The sequence below is a fragment of the Acartia tonsa genome, chromosome 11 (assembly GCF_053477335.1).
Source record: "Acartia tonsa isolate MP-2025a chromosome 11, ASM5347733v1, whole genome shotgun sequence".
NCBI classification, from domain to species: Eukaryota; Metazoa; Arthropoda; class Copepoda; order Calanoida; family Acartiidae; genus Acartia; species Acartia tonsa.
Genome location: NC_137270.1, coordinates 29,749,284 through 29,767,310, shown reverse-complemented (window position 1 = coordinate 29,767,310; position 18,027 = coordinate 29,749,284). Strand labels below are relative to the sequence as shown.

General features: G+C 31.7%; 1 protein-coding gene across 2 annotated transcripts in view; it reads left to right on the top strand.

The window, feature by feature from the left end:
* The window catches only part of melt (ventricular zone expressed PH domain-containing protein melted), a 34,840-nt gene extending 20,951 nt beyond the window's left edge, over window positions 1-13,889 (top strand). The window contains exons 22-42 of one of the 2 annotated variants that reach the window (XM_080176629.1): window positions 155-238; window positions 615-684; window positions 824-908; window positions 1,085-1,152; window positions 1,674-1,906; window positions 2,113-2,163; window positions 3,373-3,540; window positions 3,822-3,923; window positions 4,449-4,559; window positions 5,295-5,354; window positions 5,806-5,911; window positions 9,481-9,634; window positions 9,830-9,958; window positions 10,182-10,279; window positions 10,458-10,537; window positions 10,861-10,918; window positions 11,866-11,957; window positions 12,409-12,504; window positions 12,699-12,784; window positions 13,078-13,215; window positions 13,426-13,889. In XM_080176629.1, coding sequence (XP_080032755.1) covers window positions 155-238; window positions 615-684; window positions 824-908; window positions 1,085-1,152; window positions 1,674-1,906; window positions 2,113-2,163; window positions 3,373-3,540; window positions 3,822-3,923; window positions 4,449-4,559; window positions 5,295-5,354; window positions 5,806-5,911; window positions 9,481-9,634; window positions 9,830-9,958; window positions 10,182-10,279; window positions 10,458-10,537; window positions 10,861-10,918; window positions 11,866-11,957; window positions 12,409-12,504; window positions 12,699-12,784; window positions 13,078-13,215; window positions 13,426-13,554 — 2,198 coding nt within the window. In that variant the 3' untranslated portion in view covers window positions 13,555-13,889. The remainder of the gene's footprint in view (window positions 1-154; window positions 239-614; window positions 685-823; window positions 909-1,084; window positions 1,153-1,673; window positions 1,907-2,112; window positions 2,164-3,372; window positions 3,541-3,821; window positions 3,924-4,448; window positions 4,560-5,294; window positions 5,355-5,805; window positions 5,912-9,480; window positions 9,635-9,829; window positions 9,959-10,181; window positions 10,280-10,457; window positions 10,538-10,860; window positions 10,919-11,865; window positions 11,958-12,408; window positions 12,505-12,698; window positions 12,785-13,077; window positions 13,216-13,425) is intronic. The other variant, XM_080176630.1, reaches the window with a different exon arrangement.
* The last annotated feature ends 4,138 nt before the right edge of the window (window positions 13,890-18,027 follow it).

Below are 18,027 nucleotides of genomic sequence, written 5' to 3'. Positions count from 1 at the left end.
GTACATTCATTCATTCATAAAGTTTTTTGACTTTATTCGTAACATACATATAACTCTAGTAAAAAAGACATTTTTTTAATGAAATATCTATGAAGTTCAACCACATGTTATTGCCAAAAAAATGAAAAAAAGAAGAAATAAATTTTTATTTTAGCGCGGCAATCCTCCCGGCTTTCTACAGTTTTATCCCAAGATTATGCGAAGAGTCCAACAGCTCTTGATTATGCAAAGAGCCCAGGAATTAATCCATTAATATAATTCTACTTTCATAATTAGAATAATGTTTAAGAGTTTGTGGATTTATTTAAAGTAAAAATAATATTTCTTTACACAGTCCCATGAATTTTCATCCTAATAATATTTAGCAGCAAAGTTTACAAATTAATGTTCTGCTTTTTAAGTTCTGACACTCATAGAGAGTTATTGTTTGTTTGTCGCCCCATCTGATTTTAGAGCTTTGCTTTTATGGATGTTGTCATCCTTGTTTCATTTTGTTTTCAATTTTTTCGCTTTTGTGATCTTTTGTTTATCACTAATCTTCTTCTAATGAACTTTATTGTACTTGTTCATTTTAAAATCACGACTTTAAAAATATTAATGAATTATTATTGAAGAATATGAGAAACCTCCTCCTGAATATTCACGAATATCAGCAGAGTACAAAATGCCTCCTGATTATAAAAGGTAACTTTGTTTCAAAAATAGTAGCTTCTTTACCTTTGAATATCATAACACAAAATTCAGAAGTATTTTTGTGAACTATGATGGTGGAATTGTGTATTTTATAGTATATTTTATTCTATATAATAATGTATACATCTAGTATAACTGGAGATTATGGCAGACAAACCGGATCAGGGCGAGACCTACATCATAACCAGCAACCACATTCTATCAACAGCTACCAGGTATTTCATTTGTGGTCCTTTTTTATTATACGTCATTATTTTTTATTGCCTATGAATTATTGATAATTTATCACAAAGAGGTACTAAGTACTAATTTCTATTTGATGCAGAAAAATGTTATATTATTAGAGCACTTGTGTTAGAAAACTATCTAAATTATAGATTATATTATCTAGAATATGTCTTTGGCTGGTCAGAAAAGAATTACAGCTCACAGCTCTGGTCCTATTTATAGTCCAACCAGGTACATAATAAAAAGGATAGTAGTGTTCTAGTATTCAAAGTAGATTGTGATGTTAGGTATTTTTTAGTAGATATACTTATCTTCTTAGACTAAATGAAATTTAAAAAATAATGTTTACAACGGCCTTAAAAAAAAAATAAAAAATGTAAAACAAATTGCGATTATATATGATCATAAAATGATTCATTGACACGAAAGCATACTTTTAACAAATGGGGTGGTAATTTGTAATTACGTTAAAATAATATAACTTTTGCTTTTAAAGATTATGAAGATAATTCCTTAAAAATTGTTCAACATTTAAAAGTTTTAACTTCTAATAGCGTCGAGATGCAACTTCATTTTATTCGTCAATTAAACTACATTAAACAGTATACTCGCCAGTAAATTAACATTACTTGCTTTTGTTCGAAGTTATTCCCATTTGACAATATTTGTTATAAAATCAAATAAAAAGAATCAGGAACCTGGAAGGAATATTTGTGGTAAACTCATAATATCATGCATTTCTTTATTTATAGAATGTATAGTTCTGGGCAGCTTATGGCGGCTGGAACAGCTAGCAGCAGCTCAGCCGCTGGCCAACAACCACACAGCTTTACTGGTGGCTCCCAGCTTCCTCCTGTGGCCGCTGTGCACGTGGCATCTTCTCAGCAGCCACCAGCCTATTCAGATTCCTTAGTTCAGCAGCAGCTTCAACGGCCGCTTAGCGGCTCAATCCCACTTGGTCCTGGACAGACTTATCCTTTTCCAGGTACACACAACTCAATCTCATAAACTTTAAATGTTCGTCCGTCCATATTGTCTTTTTTTATTGTTATGCTTCTTTTTCTTGAAACAGCATTTATTTAAATATTTACTAGGTTAGAAGAATAGATGGACAAACGATAATTTACCTACTGTTTTTGGTAGCTGATTAAGATTAAGGGGAAAAAAGTTATTGATAAATTTTTTTGTTAGGTTCTTTAGCATCAAGTCATACTCAACCAAGTAGTGGGCTCCCACATCAAGGTAAAAATGATAAAACTTCAAAATCCTTTTTGTGCTTCATTAATTTATGCAATTAAAACTTTGTTTTGAATAAGAGTAAATACAGGGTGCGTCACATAAATCAAGACATTTTGTAATTTTTAAAGAAATGAACATAAAAACGTAAATTTTAAAGATTTTCTCGTATTTATTCGAATCCGGTGGATAGGAACCGGTTCTTATCCATACGAAAAAACTATGTCTAGCATCGTATTATATCCAGCTTTCTACGAATATAGAAATGTACAATCATAAGATTAAAACCAGTTTTTTAGCCGGTGCCTTCGGCACCTCGGGGCTAAAAAAACTAGTTTTAATCTCATATTTGTACTTTCTATATCCGCGGAAAGCCGTTTATAATACGATGCGAGAAATAACTATCATTGACACGGATGCTCTCATAAGGACCACAGTTGAGCTAAAACGACGTTCTTTACCTTTTTGGAAATGGCATGAAGTTTCAGCTAGTGTTGTTAACGCAACCCGTAGTCTAAAATGAGTTTTAAAGTTCCATATGGGTCCCTGAAATCGAGAACCGAGAAATTTTCATTAAATTTCACGATTTTTGACATTTTTGACATCTCAAAATCTGCCACGTTCCACTTTGCTGGAGTACTACGGCCAAGCCATTTCAGAAAGAGAGCTGTAGTCTTTTCTAGTGTCTTACTTATGTATCTAACAGTATCCCCAGCAAGTTGCATAACTCTATCTCACCTACAGATGAGCTGAGGTCAGATTTAGTGGGCCCTAGTCGAGAATCCAGATTAAACCACCTGCCCATTTGGAATGTGCCTTGTTGAACATATGCGCGGCCAGCTCAGTGTACACGTCCATCTTCGTCCAAAGATTTTTTTGTGCTAAAAGGTCATTACCTAAGCTTTCTATAGTGGGGTTAAATGTCCTGATTGGTCAAGTAGTTTTCGCGCAATGGCCATTTAAAAAATGTCCCGATTTATGTGACGCAACCTGTATATAGGTAATATGTAATTAAATTCTGATTTGTGTTCATTAAGAATATCAAAGTAAAACTATATTGGAGTTTTTAATTTTTCAATTGCTGTAATTATAAATAAATACGCATACATATGACCACTCACAGCACTTATCTAGATTTTTCTTCCATTAAGGATTTTGTATCATTTTATTTTGCGCATTTTTCCTGGAATTTTAGGTAATAGATTTATATAATAGGTGCAGCAGGAGCAAGCGGAAGTACTCATTATGTCCAAGCTGGTTCAACAGCAGCCTATGGAGCTACATCAACACCCTATGCTGCAAGTTCGAATCCCTATGGAACTTCTGTTCAAAGTGGAGGCTACTCTCATCACTATTATCCTCCTTATACAGCGGGACAACAGGAAAATTGCATTATCGAGAAAAAAATTTTTAATGTCAAATATCAAACTTTTGGTAAAGTAGCTACTCTGCTAGTATTTATATGGTATGGTCATTTATTGGAACGTACATTAGACCAAAACTTTTTATAAAAATGTTGATTTATTTCCTTATGATGCATACAACTAGAATTTTGCAATGGTGATTCAAGGACGAATAGGAAAAATGTACTTTTTTTTTATTTTCATCTCAAAATGATTCAGTGTCCATGTTATAAATTTTGTTTATGCAATATTGTTATCAGGGAGGAGGGCATCATAGTTCAACAGCAGTTAGTCACCAGCAAAGCAGCCAGGCGCAGCTTAACAGCCTCAATTCCCATTCCATCCAGATTTCTCCTATTCCAGGTACGAAGAAATCCTTTAATATAAAGAACTAAGGTTTTTTTTGTTTGAAACTAAAGATCTCGAAAATTTTGGTCTCAATGGTTTTTAATTTTCGGGAAAGCTTTATAAATAACTTGGGGTGGTTTTAGGCTATGTTCCTGACTTCTTCCACCCTCCCTATGGGCGAAGCAACTAGTATATTGTATAGGACAGCTTCCATATTAGTGTACTTTGTAATGAATCCTATTTTGTAAAGTCGAACGGTTTTTTGTCTGTAAATATCTCGATAGTCACTGATCGGGTTGATTTCTCCAATATAGAAAAGCTTTACATAGCCATTGGGATGATTTCTTGCTGTGTTTATGCTCTTTACCTTAGAATTTAAAGGTAGTTGCTAAACCAATACTTTAATGTACATATATTGTATATAACCTTTACGCAAAATAAAGCTTATGTAATTTATACTAGGGTTGGGCCGGATACTTTTTTGGCCGGATACCGGATACCGGATTTCAAATGCCTAAAATGTATCTAACTTTTGTTCAGGTAAACCTGGAGGCCTAAGCCTGGCCTCTAAACCTGGATCCACGTCAGTTTTTAGTTCCTCTGCCCATGCTCTACAATCAACACAACCATTTACACTGCCTACTTCTATAGGTAAGATAGTCAACATTTTTATGATTTGTGACAGTTTTTCATATGATTAACCCAGGAATAAGGTATAACCAACAAGCAAAATAAATCTAAAATAATATTTGGGGGGCAAATGGAACTGGAGAGGTCGTCACTTTTATGATGTGGTGCTCTCCAACGACAGCTGAAAAACAAATATAGGTTTCGTGTTTTTTTCCCGAATTAATTTGAAATGAAATGAAATTAAATTAAATATTTATTTCATGACACATAGTAAAATAGACACACATATATATGTACATGACATGAATAATCACAAACAAGCAGTAAAATTGATCATGATTAATTAATTACAGTATAATAACAAGGTTAATAATATCCACATAAGACAAAAAAGTTGATATACGTGTCAAAGGACTAAATAATCTCTCTCGAGGTGATATTAGATAGCCTTTGCAAATAACATAGAAAAATAAGTATGAATCTTATTTATTAAAACGAGAAAGTAAACATTTTATAAGGGTATATTATAGGGATATGAATAGGGAAAGGATTTGCAGAAGGAAATGGTAGGATGATTGTGTGAGTATTGGTATAAACTGTGATGAACCGCAAACATTTTCCATTTCCTCTTTTATTGTTTTTGAATATCATTTTATAGCAGCAATAAAATTTGCATTGAAGCTTTATTTCCTTACATTTCCTTAATTAGCTTCCACTTTTTTTATTTTAAACTTGTAAAAATGTTGCTTTTTCTAGAATCAAGTAATAACAATCCTCATCAGACAGAACCTTCTTCTTTGGAACAGAATTTTAAAGGTCAGTTATGGGTTTCTTCTTTATGTTTCACAACTAGCGGATACGCCCCTTGAGGCCACTAGGGGCACTTGAAGAGGGGAGAGTCGAATTTGATAACCCAATTTATTATTTTAGATTTGAAAAGAAAAAGTAAAAAAAAATTTTGGGGGGGGAAGGAAATTTTTTTTGAGGGGGGGAATTTTTTAAGGAGAACCCGATCGGTTCAGCGGTTAGCGAGATCCTTCAGTACAAACACACAGACACACAAATAGACATCCTGTTACTTTAGTATAAGGATTAATATTGTCTTACATATTTACAAGTTCAATTTACAATATTTTTTTTCTTACGATACTTTTTAATTATGTGTTTTTTAACTGTTTTAATCTATGATTACTTCTCTTTTTAGACGATTCATTTAAGATTGTTTATAATTATACAAAACGAATAAATAATGTTGACCTATATTTAGAAAATATTGGACTATCCCATCCAAGCTCAGAGGACCAACTTCCAAAATATTCGTCAGAATCCCACCACAATATTCAGAAATCCTCATTCTCTAATACACTACCAAGGTAAGTTATATGTTTCTTAGTACATCAGGCACTCTTGATCCGCCCTTTACTTCATCATAGAAAGTTTTATCCTTCTGAACGGAATTCTTAATATACTCTTTTCTTATGTAGATTGATTGAAAATATGCTTGGAATGTCATATTAAATGACAATATCTGTTTATAGGGGACTATGCAAATTCGAAAACAAGCACCTTTCAGCAGTGATTTCGAGATTTGGTTTTGTGAATATACTAGGTTTATGTTTAATAAAGTTATATCAGCAACAACAAAAATAAGTTTCACTATGGTTTTATAAACTGCAAACCAAAAAAATAGGCAAGTCTGAATTTTCAGAATATCAGCTTTATTATTCATTTAGGATGATTTTACTGTAAACATGAAATGTAGATGCATCTTTTGGTTACAAGTTTCCACTGTTATTATTTTTATTAATAAGCACCAATGACCACAAGATCTCAAAAACAGCATTTGGGGGAAATACTGGTGAACCAAAAAGATATGCAAATCCGAAACAAAGCAATGGAAAAACGATTTTTTTGCACTTTTCTCCTCTTTTAAAGATTGATTCTGATAAATTAATAATTTTTAAAATAATTTATGCATTAATTATTATGAAATTTAATATAGTATAAGGTAGGTAGAAATTAATGAATTTCCCAAATAAGAAATATTGGAAAAAAGAAATTCGACCCCTATTACTTTAGAGGACAGCTGCTGACCTCCAGTCTTATGGACGAAGCTAAATACATGTTAAAGATAAAAAATACCCTTAAATAAAAGTATACAAAAATGTTTTTTGATGTGCTAAAAAAATCCATTTTAAAATCTTGATTTGGAGGATGGTGGCCTTTAAGATGCTTCTACTGGGGGTGATGGTGAGCCAAATGTTATCAAAGTGCATGCCCATGATGACACCCCATACACTGAACTATGGTCCAATTTTTGTATTCATAGCAGCCTCGAGCTAAGCAGTATTAAAAAAAAAAATTTCAATTTTATTTTATCCAATTTATAAAGTAAATTCTGTAATTTTTAGAAGATGGTTTTATTTCTTGTCGGTAGGCTCCATTGGAGAATGCTATGACTACAAAAAATGGTACATAGGTTAATAGACAAGTTGTTGTAATAGGCATGTACTTAGATAACATTTGGCTCACCAAAAAAGTGAAGAAAAGTGCAAAAATAAACAGTTTTCCCATTAATTTTCTTTTATATTTGCATATCTTTTTGGTTCACCCCCAAATGCTGTTTTTGAGATCTTGTGCTTCATTGGTGCTGATTAATAAAAAATTAACAGTGGAAACTTGTAACCAAAAGATGCATCTACATTTCATATTTACAGTAAAATCATCCTAAATGAATAATAAAGCTGATATTCTGAAAATTCAGACTTGCCTATTTTTTTGGTTCGAAGTTTATTAAAAAAAACTTTGAAATGTTAATCGATTTTTGACAAAATATCATCAAATGTTTAGTGGAGTTTAAAGTGCAATATGAATAACACAGCAAAAATTCATCAAATGGAAAATTAATTTAATCTTACCGTCTACAATTTACCAACCCTTGGTTTAATATACATTTTTCATCGAAAATTTATACTTTTGTATCAAAGCATTCGATGATTTATAACCTACTCATTATACATTTTCAATTTTTTTTGGCAATACCATGGTAGAACCATTCTTTTTTCATTCATATAGGCCTTTTTTACAGATCCTAATTATATCAGCCAAAAAGACATCACACCTATGCTGTAAGGTGCCTAATATAACTTGCTTTTGTTTTCAGATAGTCTCCTTTTTAGAAGCGAAGCTTTACTATAATTAGGGTCGGTCCGTCCGTCCGTAACGGATAGCTTTTTTTTGTTAATTTAGGCATGTTAGAATTGTCCTATCGATTTCAAATTTTGCATGGTGATTCCTTTAATAGTTAGGTACGATTTAGAAAGCGTAGCAACTCTATAATCATCACCAAAATGTCCGTACGTCCATTTTAAACATGTTGATTTTTTTCACTTTTTTAACAACAAATTTTTATGTGATCTAATCATCCGATTGATCTGATTTTTGGTATATTGATTCCCGGGACAACAAAGTAAAATGTTATAAGCGAAGCTACTCTATAATCAAGTCCTAAAAATGTAAGTATGTCCATAAACATTATCCTGAATCAAGCAGTTTTTCAACAAATTTACTTACAATTTTGCTTTGACTCGTATACATTTATATTCTGATTATTCAGTTATGACACTAGACAAGTGTTAATGTCCGTTTGTCCTACCGTTTCAGAGCTTCACTTTTATGGATGTTGTCATCCTTGTTCTACTAATTTTTATGTAATTAAGCTTATCTGCTTATCAGTACATAACTATCCTTAATTATTTTTCTCGTATTCATTCGAATCCGGTGGATAGGAACCGGTTCTCATCCATACGAAAAAATTATGTCTAGCATCGTACTATATCCAGTTTTCTACGAATATAGAAATGTACAATCATAAGATTAAAACCAGTTTTTTTAGCCGGTGCCTCCGGCACCCCAGGGCTAAAAAAACTAGTTTTAATCTTGTAATTGTACATTCTATATCCGCGGAAAGCCGTTTATAATACGATACGAGAAATAACTATTATTCTTTTTATATTTTTTAATATTATTGGATATTTGTTTATGTTTCTGTATTAGGAAAGTACAATCAAATTATTTTATATATTATTATTAATATTATCAATTTTTATATCAATTTAATTGCCAATAAACAGTCTCCTAGAAGTAAAATACTAATGACATAATGTTATCATAATTAGGTTGTGTTTATTTGATTAACTATTGTAGACTTTTAATGAATTCTCATTAAAAAACATTAATCGACACAATCCTACTTATTTTCCATAAATGTTAATACGCAGTTTTTTTATTATTGACTTTGTGTACAGAAAATATTTCGATTAAAATGTTTGTCTTTGAAAAGTTTGATTTACTGTATGTTTAGAGTGATTTAAGGAATTTTTGATTGCACGCTATCTTGATTAGGGTTGGCAATCCGAATCCGAAATCCGCCAATTTTGGAATCCAGAATCCGAATCCGGAATCGTTTTTTAATAGCGGATTCGGATTCTTAATTGTTAGGCTAAAATTAGCGTCTTAATTTTTTCTTTCACCCCTTCCCTCTTTAAAGGTAAAGATTGGCCAAAGGATTATCACTTCCAGTTTCCGTGTGCATCTGAGTCCTAACTTCAGATAATCATGGTTACAATAACATAAAGTAACAGGATCTGAGTGTGTCTGTCTTTGCCGAAGGATCTCGCTAACCGCATAACCGATATGTTTCTTTTTTACATGGTAGCTTTCATAGGTCCTGGTGAGGTTTTTAACTATTGTGAGGAAATGCACTACTACCCTCACAAGAGAAATCTCCCCTAAAAAATGTCCCTCCACAACATTATTTAAAAAGCCCTTAGGGGTTCAGCCTTGAATACCTATGAATTGTGAACGTTTATTTTCTTCTGCTTTAACATTAACATTATCGGAAATAAATGTCTATGTGCTGAATATATTTTCTTATTTTAAGCCTAAGAAAACGAAGTTCCGCGTCATCTGCAGGTGTCAATGATGGCAAGGGGATGGCAGCTTCAGCGGCTAGTAACAGGATGTCTGTTTTTGAACCCTTTCCAATGAGAGACACTGTACAGCATTTCTGTGAGAAGCATCTAGATAAAATTAAAGTAAGTATTTGTGGAGCAAATCTACACTACTTCATTTACTTGCATACTATTTTGATTCCTAATTGTCCTTGTTAATAAAAGCTTGTAGTGCAAATTCATGTTTCAAACTGTTTATTTTTTCTAGATAAATTGTAAATTTGAACCTCTAACAACCTAAAAATAAAGACATTTAAGAACCCTTTTTTGATTTTTTAGATTTACATGGAAAGTGTGAGTGTAAAGATTCCACTTCCAATAAAATGTACCATTGAGGAAAGAAAAGGAAAGAAACATGCAAAACTACATTTTGCTTGTCAGGGTAGAGGAGAACATTGTTTATATAAGGTAAGATGTGTAATAGATATTCTTTGGTCTGAGCAATTTTTACAAAAAACATTTTGCTTGCTGTCTTTAGTAGGAGCAGAGAAGTTACATTTCCGTCATAGTGGACACGGACAGACGGACGGTCAAAGTAAGATTACGAGTTAAACCGCATTGGCAAAGAGAATCTTTTCAATAATTTCAGACGTCTATCTTTAATATCAATAACATTTAATCTTTATCTTAGGTTAAATTCTATACAATGAAGACACGACATCCCAGGACTTGGATTCATCTCATGTTCTTAGCTTTACAGTCAAGGAGTAGTAGTGCACTTTCTACAAGGTAACAAACAGTTACGAATACGTGTATAGACATTAATGGCTTACATAGACATGTAGATTTTATTTAAAGGTTCCTTCTTGGATACCATTAACAAAAAGATATTACGTGCATTTATATATAGATAAATATTTAGAAAGTAATAAGATATATGTATTAATATTAGAATAACAAATTGCAGGGACGCAGGTGTATCGAGTCTCAAGAATTGTTGGGAGATAATTAAATGTGAAGAAAAAACATTCTCTACTCTTGTTACAGGTAAGAATAATTCAGGTTTAATTTATTAGATTAAACATCCAAGGTGAAAAAGTCGCATCCCCCTTATATTTAAGGGATGTGATAAAATTTGCGTCAATTTATTAATCAAAGAACACTTTTTGGGTTTTGAGTAAGTTGAGTAACACTGACACTAAAATTCCTTTATCTTAATCTTTAATAACCCCCCTTAATTATGGTGTCAAAATTTTTAGATGCACTTCGACGACAACCCCTCCTTTGGTAAAACCCGTGCACGCCACTGTAGTCTTAGGAAAACAAAACCTAAATGGAAAAAATTTAAATCTCAATATTAAATTTTTCAGGAGCCTTCCCTCCAGCCAAGGATCAAGACTCAATAATCCATGAACTTCATGCGCATAGGAAAACATATGTTTTATTCTTTCTTAGTTTTTAAATACATTGATATATATATAATATATATATGTTTTCTATTTATTTGGTAAAGGATGTTGTATCAAATAGTAGCAAGCTTAGGTACCTATTAGGGTGGGTCGATTTTGGACATTTTTTTTCTGAGGCCAAAGCGGGGATCTGCACTCAATTTATATAGATATAATACACCTCTGGGTGATTTAAAATTTATCCTAAGTCTTAAAACCGCTGACGACCAGACATTCAATTGTATAGCTATTTGTAAATGGGAGTCAAAAATTTATTGAATCAGAACTATGGCTTCATGGTGCTCCCTGGAAATGCCTTGAGGAGCTGGGTCAGGAACTTTTGTCCGTTTCAAAAAATTTCGTTCCTAGCCTGAGAAAATCTAAAAAACCTCTACAAATTGGACAATTCTCAATAAACCTTAATTTTTTTTAGTTTTTTAGTGATTTCTAAGGCTAGGAACGAGATATTTTGAAACGGACAAAAGTTCCTGATTCAGCTCCTCAAGGCCTTTCCACGGAGCACCATGAAGCCATAGTTCTGATTCAAAAAAAATTTTGAATGTCGTCTTTGCATACTAATAAGTAATGAATTATATTTTTAAGTGGTCGTGTTCTAAAACTCAATTTTTTAAAATTCTTTTTCGGTCAGAAATGTTTTTAAGGTTAATTTTATCTGTTGCATATCCCCGCTTTGTCTAATTCCGATATGAACCCACCCTAGTACCTATATCATATTTATATCCAAAACAATCAAATGGTGCTTTAAAAAATTGAGATTAGCCAGCATAACATCAAAAAATGTAGAAACCCATGTCTGTATTCATAACTCACAGACAAATTGATACATAAACTTTTGGGGAATCTTTGCTTTTTAAAGGTAGCCTATGTATTTTTTAAGACCAAAAGTGAAAAACAATGTATTACCAGATTTTTTGACGTGTTCGAGTACAATGCCCCGTTTCTACAATGGGGATGTTTCTTGTGCAATCATCCTGAGAGGGCCAGTACATTTATACAAGGTTAGATATTAGTTTTAGTTGCGCAGATACTGTGAAACTGGGTATGCGTCATTCTAGGAGGGTTAGTACTTTTGTATAAGGTTAAATATTGTTTTAGTAGCAATGCTACTATAAAACTGGGCAACTTTAGTTATACGTCATCGCGCAACCTATAATTAGACTAAAATACGTAGTGAAATACTGAAAACAGTCTCTACCTACAGTTATTAAGTATCTACAGCTTTCATAAACTGTAAAACTTAATCCAAGGGTTCTTGAGGGATAAGAAAATGGATAAGAATGTACACGATGTACAAAATTTGGAAACTTAAGGTTTTACGAAGCAACTAAGTCCCTAAAGGTTCTAAAGGAAGATTGTGTTTAAAACTTTTGGTACCATACCAGTATAATATACAATGCAATGTCCAATTTCTCCCTGACTAATTGTTGACATAATTGTTCTTGCTAATAGAAGAGGAGCCCGTGATAGAAGGACAATTGAAAGAAAAATCTGGCGGCAAGTGGAAAATATTCAAGAAATGGAAGAGTAGATACTTCACACTTTCAGGTTAGATATTTGTATTGATTTGATAGTTTGATCCTTGTGGGGGTAATTAAATGCATTCTATCATTATATTAAGTAGTGTACCTATTAAATATTGTTGACATCAACTTCAAGATATAACAATTGAATACATACGTTACGTGAGACATGTATAAAAGCTTCGCTAATAAAACTATTAATATTTTATTATTTTTTAGGAGCTAAGCTAGTGTACAAAGAGAGTAAACCCGACGGGGTCGGAGTCATTCAATCATTAGATGTGGGCTCCATAAGAAGCGTTAAGGTGAGTGATTTAGCGTATTTTCATCTCTGTATATGCTGTGTTTACTTTGATATCTAGTTATATCCTGATTATTTACCTGTTAGGTCGATAATAGTAAAGAGCATATGAAGCATTGCTAAATGAGAACCTAATAAAAATAAACAAATAAGGAAATTTTTTAACAGTCAGACGATTTTTAAATGCTTAAAAACTAAGCTGTTTTAACAAATTGACTTCCAGACATGAACTATAAAAAGCTTCGCTTTCTTAAAAATAAAGCGATTTAATTACAACTCCTTAAATAAATTTTTCAGGTATCTAAAGGAGGACGAAACATTCCAAAGGCATTTGAAATATTTACAGCGGACAAGACTTATATTTTGAAGGCCAAGGATTCTTCGAATGCACAAGAATGGGTCCAATGTTTGTCTGTTGCAGTTGCTCATTCACAGGTAAAGTAAAGGTAAATAGATAGATAAACAAAATTAATATGTATTTCAAGTACGTTGAAAGGATGGCTTGATCAAAATATTTAAATTTTTGTATAATCCAGAATTCAAGGGCACTTGAAAACACAATTTAAAAAGGGTCAGAAGATCTCACCATTGGCTTGTTTAAGTAGATTTCATTTCATACAAATACATTTACTTTTTAATATTTAGGCTCGGGACACAAACCTTCAAAGACTTGGTTATGGAGGATCCTTGGGAAGGTTGACAAGTGGTGCTGGCAGGATTAACCATCCTATTACTGGAATGTACTCAAATATGACACTCAGAACAGCTGTATGACAAAAATTACAAAAAACTAAGCACATTTTAAAACTTTTACTTGCCAAAGATGGATCAAATCATATTTTTTATTAAAACTGTTTGCATTTATTACACAAACATCATACAATTAAATATGACTCTATTACAAAATTAATGTTAACAAAAATATAATTAAATGCTCGTTATTAGTTTCCAAATTCTTCTAATCAGCCCATGAAAAATAATATTGTTTTTAACAGTGTTTCGGAGCCGGAGCCGGGAGCAGCAACATTTTTGTTGGAGCCGGATCCGGAGCCGTATTTTTTGTTAAAAACGGCTCCGGCTCCAGAATTAGCTAAAAATGATTTTTTAAAGTAATATTATAATTTGGCAACGGTCTATTTCCATATAATAAACTGAAAAACTATTGTTACTTAACAAATAGACACACATCCTTCTACTTTTATATACTTTAATCAAATAAAAGCAAAATATTTTATATTATTTATTTTATTTTATCAAATTCAATAATGAACAAAAATTGATATATTAATTTTAAGGTAGGAGTTGGAGCCGGAGCAGGAGCTGGAGCCGTATTTCCAGATACGGCTCCGCGGAGCCGGAGCCGCATCAAAATTAAACGGCTCCGACATCCTGGTTTTTAAAATCAAAAGTGTTTAAATGTCGATATCATTTATTTTTTTCTGAATTCTAAGATAAATAAAAATGCTCTATGTCTACTTATTAAAGATTGTTTTAAGTGCTTTAATTTATAAATTTATTTGTGCTTCGAATTAAGCAAAATGTTTGAAAATACAGTATTTTTATCTTACAATACCTAACTATTTGGCTCAATTTTTTCACCAATAAGAATTATAAATTTCTCTTTAAATCGAAACATAATTTTATTCTTACAACTGTATTTTTTATACAATATGCAAAAAACATTTACATTTCTCCTCAATGTAGTACGTAATTTGTACTGGGTGGCGAAAATTTTGTGGCAAAATTATTTCTCCTTCGGATGAAATATGTTTTCATATACCTACTTAAACCATAATCTTAAAGTTCAAATTGTAAATTCATTAAAATATTTGTATTTATGTATATTCAACAGCAAGGAAAAAGGATGCCAAATTGGTTTAGACCCTTTTCCTAAAATAACATTCCAAAATATTTAGTTGTCAGTATTATACTTTTTTTTAGCTTTTACACAATACAATATGCTTTATAAGATTAAAATGTTTAGTTTTATATCAAACTTTTTACATTTGATTTTTAGAAGATTTTTGTAAAAAAAATTATTAGTTTATTTTTACTGTATATTTTTAATTACAAAAATTTACATAGCAAACACTTAAAATATTGTACCTATATAAATTAACAATGTTCGTATTATCATTTTTAATATTTTGAATCTTGTTATTTAGCCAATTATTCTAAACATGATTAAAAATAAATATTTCAGATAATTAAAAATGGTGACGTTATAATGTCCAAATTGAAATATTAACTAACTTATTCATATATGCATGGCAAAGTTACTCTATATTTTTTTTTGCCTTGGTCTGCAACTAAATACTAAACAGTTATGGGAACATAATGAAACCCTTATAACGTAACTAGCTAGCTGTATTAGGCTTTAACTTAAGTAAATCCACTATTAATGTTTTGGAGAATATATATCCTATTATATAAAGTAGTAAGCGTTTTTTGTCTGTCCCGAATGATCGATCGCTAACCGCTGAACTGATATTGTTCTCCTTTACAGTGAAGCTTCTTATAGGTCCTGGGAAGGTTTTAAACTATTTTTGGGGAGGGTGTCTTCACCCCCTCCCCCAAAAAAATTTGTTTTAACTCTTTTAAAGCTCAAATTTAAAATGGGATGAGGTCGACTTTTCCCCCTCCTACCTTAAGTGCCCCTAGAGGCTTCTAGGGGGCGTAGCCGCTAGTTTTAAATATTTTGTTAAAGTCTACAAGTTATTATTTTTTCAAACCTTTAGTCAATTGGCAATATTTAAATTAAATACATTTAAGGATTAGAATTGTAATTTATTTACTTCGAATAATATATAAAAAAAAATTTATTTTTATTATTTTTGTTCAATTAATCGTATTTTCATCTCTAAGACTTATAGCCACGAGAAAAATAATCCCCTTGTTTTTACTCTAGAAATGTTTACGTGCTTTAAATCACGCCTAAGAAAGGTGAAAAATATAATATACGTCTGACTTTCCTTTTCTGAATAGTTATTTTCCAGAAAAAATGTACATACATGAAAAGTTTCTTACATTAAACTGTGAGAGGGAAGAAGGACATCATTAATATTAAGTGGTTCTCCTTTACAGTGTAGCTTCTCATAGATCCTGGGAAGATTTATAACTATGTTGGAGGGGGGTACCGCCACCCTACTAAGAGAAATCGTTTCTAGAAAAATGACTCCTACAAAAAGTTTTTTTTTTACTTTTGTTTTAAAACCTACAATTGAACTTAATGGGGGAGGAGTTCCCCCCTTCCTCCCCTCAAGGGTCCCTAGAGGCCTCTAGTAGCCGCTAGTGAACTACTACAGCATCTATTACAATGTTATTAAACAAATGTAAAGAGAAGCTTCGGTCTTAATTTGCAGTATTATTTTCTGTCTGCCTATATTATTATATAATCCTGGTTGTAGCAACAGAGACACAATTCTGAATGAATCCTCACAATTGTGTCCACTTACTTCCACCAATAATCAACTCTTAAACCAAATATTATTACAACATTACAAAATTCCCCTTTCCCGTTAATTCTTAAATTCTAAACACTCTTATTTGTTTGCTATTGTTTCATTTTGCGAAAATAAGTATTTGCAGATATAATATTTTGCTGAATTGAATGGAAACCCTGCCAAATATGGTATACCAGTTTTCTCCGGACTCCGTAGAAGAACTTTACATTGCTTCTGTAATCTGTTCTTCAGAAAATTATATCAACGTTGAATCTGAAGTTATTTATTTTTGAGTTAATTTTAGACAAGTAAAATAATATACAATATGAATTCCTATAAAATTTTATAGTATTTGTTTGAATTAATTGTTTATTGAATTAATTGCAGTATTTCTATATTTAAAGCCAGTCGAATTAAGATGTTAATTGTGTGTAAAGTATTGAATGTATTCTGTGTATGTTAGTCTCTTTTTTGACGTAACATTACGTCAGTCACGCGAACATTTTTCGATCAGCTGATTACTTATACACATACATTCAACTTACACACACACATACATTTTAGTATATATATAGAAATCACGAAGTTACTGTGATGAATTTTCTCTTTTTCAAACGTGGATTTTTTCTATTTGTAATTTTTGTTTTGTATAATATCCTTTTTTGAAGGGCAGTTGTTTTTGACAGCTAAATAATTTTATTATAAGTACGGTTTGTTTTCCGAGTTCATGTAAAAAAAAGCTACATTTTAACCATTTTTGCTTGGTGAACTTTGACCTCCGCTCTTTCAAATTTTGTCACTTGCATTATTGATATTTTGTATAAAAATAACACTCGTATGTATTGTTTATATTTACATAAAAATTAAGCAAACTTGATTAAAAGATTTGCTGTCAGATAGAGCGAGAGAATTAATCTACAATCATTATTTCCCTAATTGGGAAAATAATGATTGTAGATTGGGCTCAAGTGTCACTGAAATAAGATTGTTAAACAGAAGAATTAAGAGAAAATATTTTATATCGGTTGAGAAAACATAACTTCAAGCCAGATTGTCCTTATAATCTATCCTACATAATTAAGTGGTCGATCGATCCTCAATTTTCAGGAAAGTTTAATACTGGTCCAGGGCAACTTTGGTTCTATTTGGAGGGGGCTTCGCTAATGCCCATTCCATAGGGACAAAAAACAATTAAATTGTTTATTTTCTGTTAAGTAAGATTTCCTAAGTATCAAGTAAGACAGATACTTTCTTAATCCATTAAGCTTCGTATTCGTTCAGATGTGACTTTTTCCTGTTTTTCTTTATATTTTAAGATATTAATGTTATCGTTAATCTTTCCGCAACGACCTGCACTAAACTGACCTGTTTTTAACCCATGTTTGCGTTAGCGTCAGGGATTCTATAGATAATAATATGACAGTAGATCAGATATTTTAATATTTGGAGAAATACAAGACGTTTATTTTTTAAAGTATGTATTCCTTGTGGGTTTTATGTGTTGTTATTATGTCAATATAGGACTATAATGATAATGTCATTATAGACTACTGTTATAAAGTAGAAATAGGACTTTGAAACAATGGTTAGCTTCGGTCTTTTTGTCTTTTATAATGACGTTTCATAAATACAAAAAAAGGTATCAAGTCAACATAAAACAATGCAGTTGCATCTAGATACAATGCTTCTAAATTTGGTAGGGTTGATTTGACGGAAGAATAATTTCTCATTCTATCTTAATCAAGTTAGAGAAAATGCAATTGTAATTATCCCTTATTCTTGTTCCACGTAGCAACATGAAATA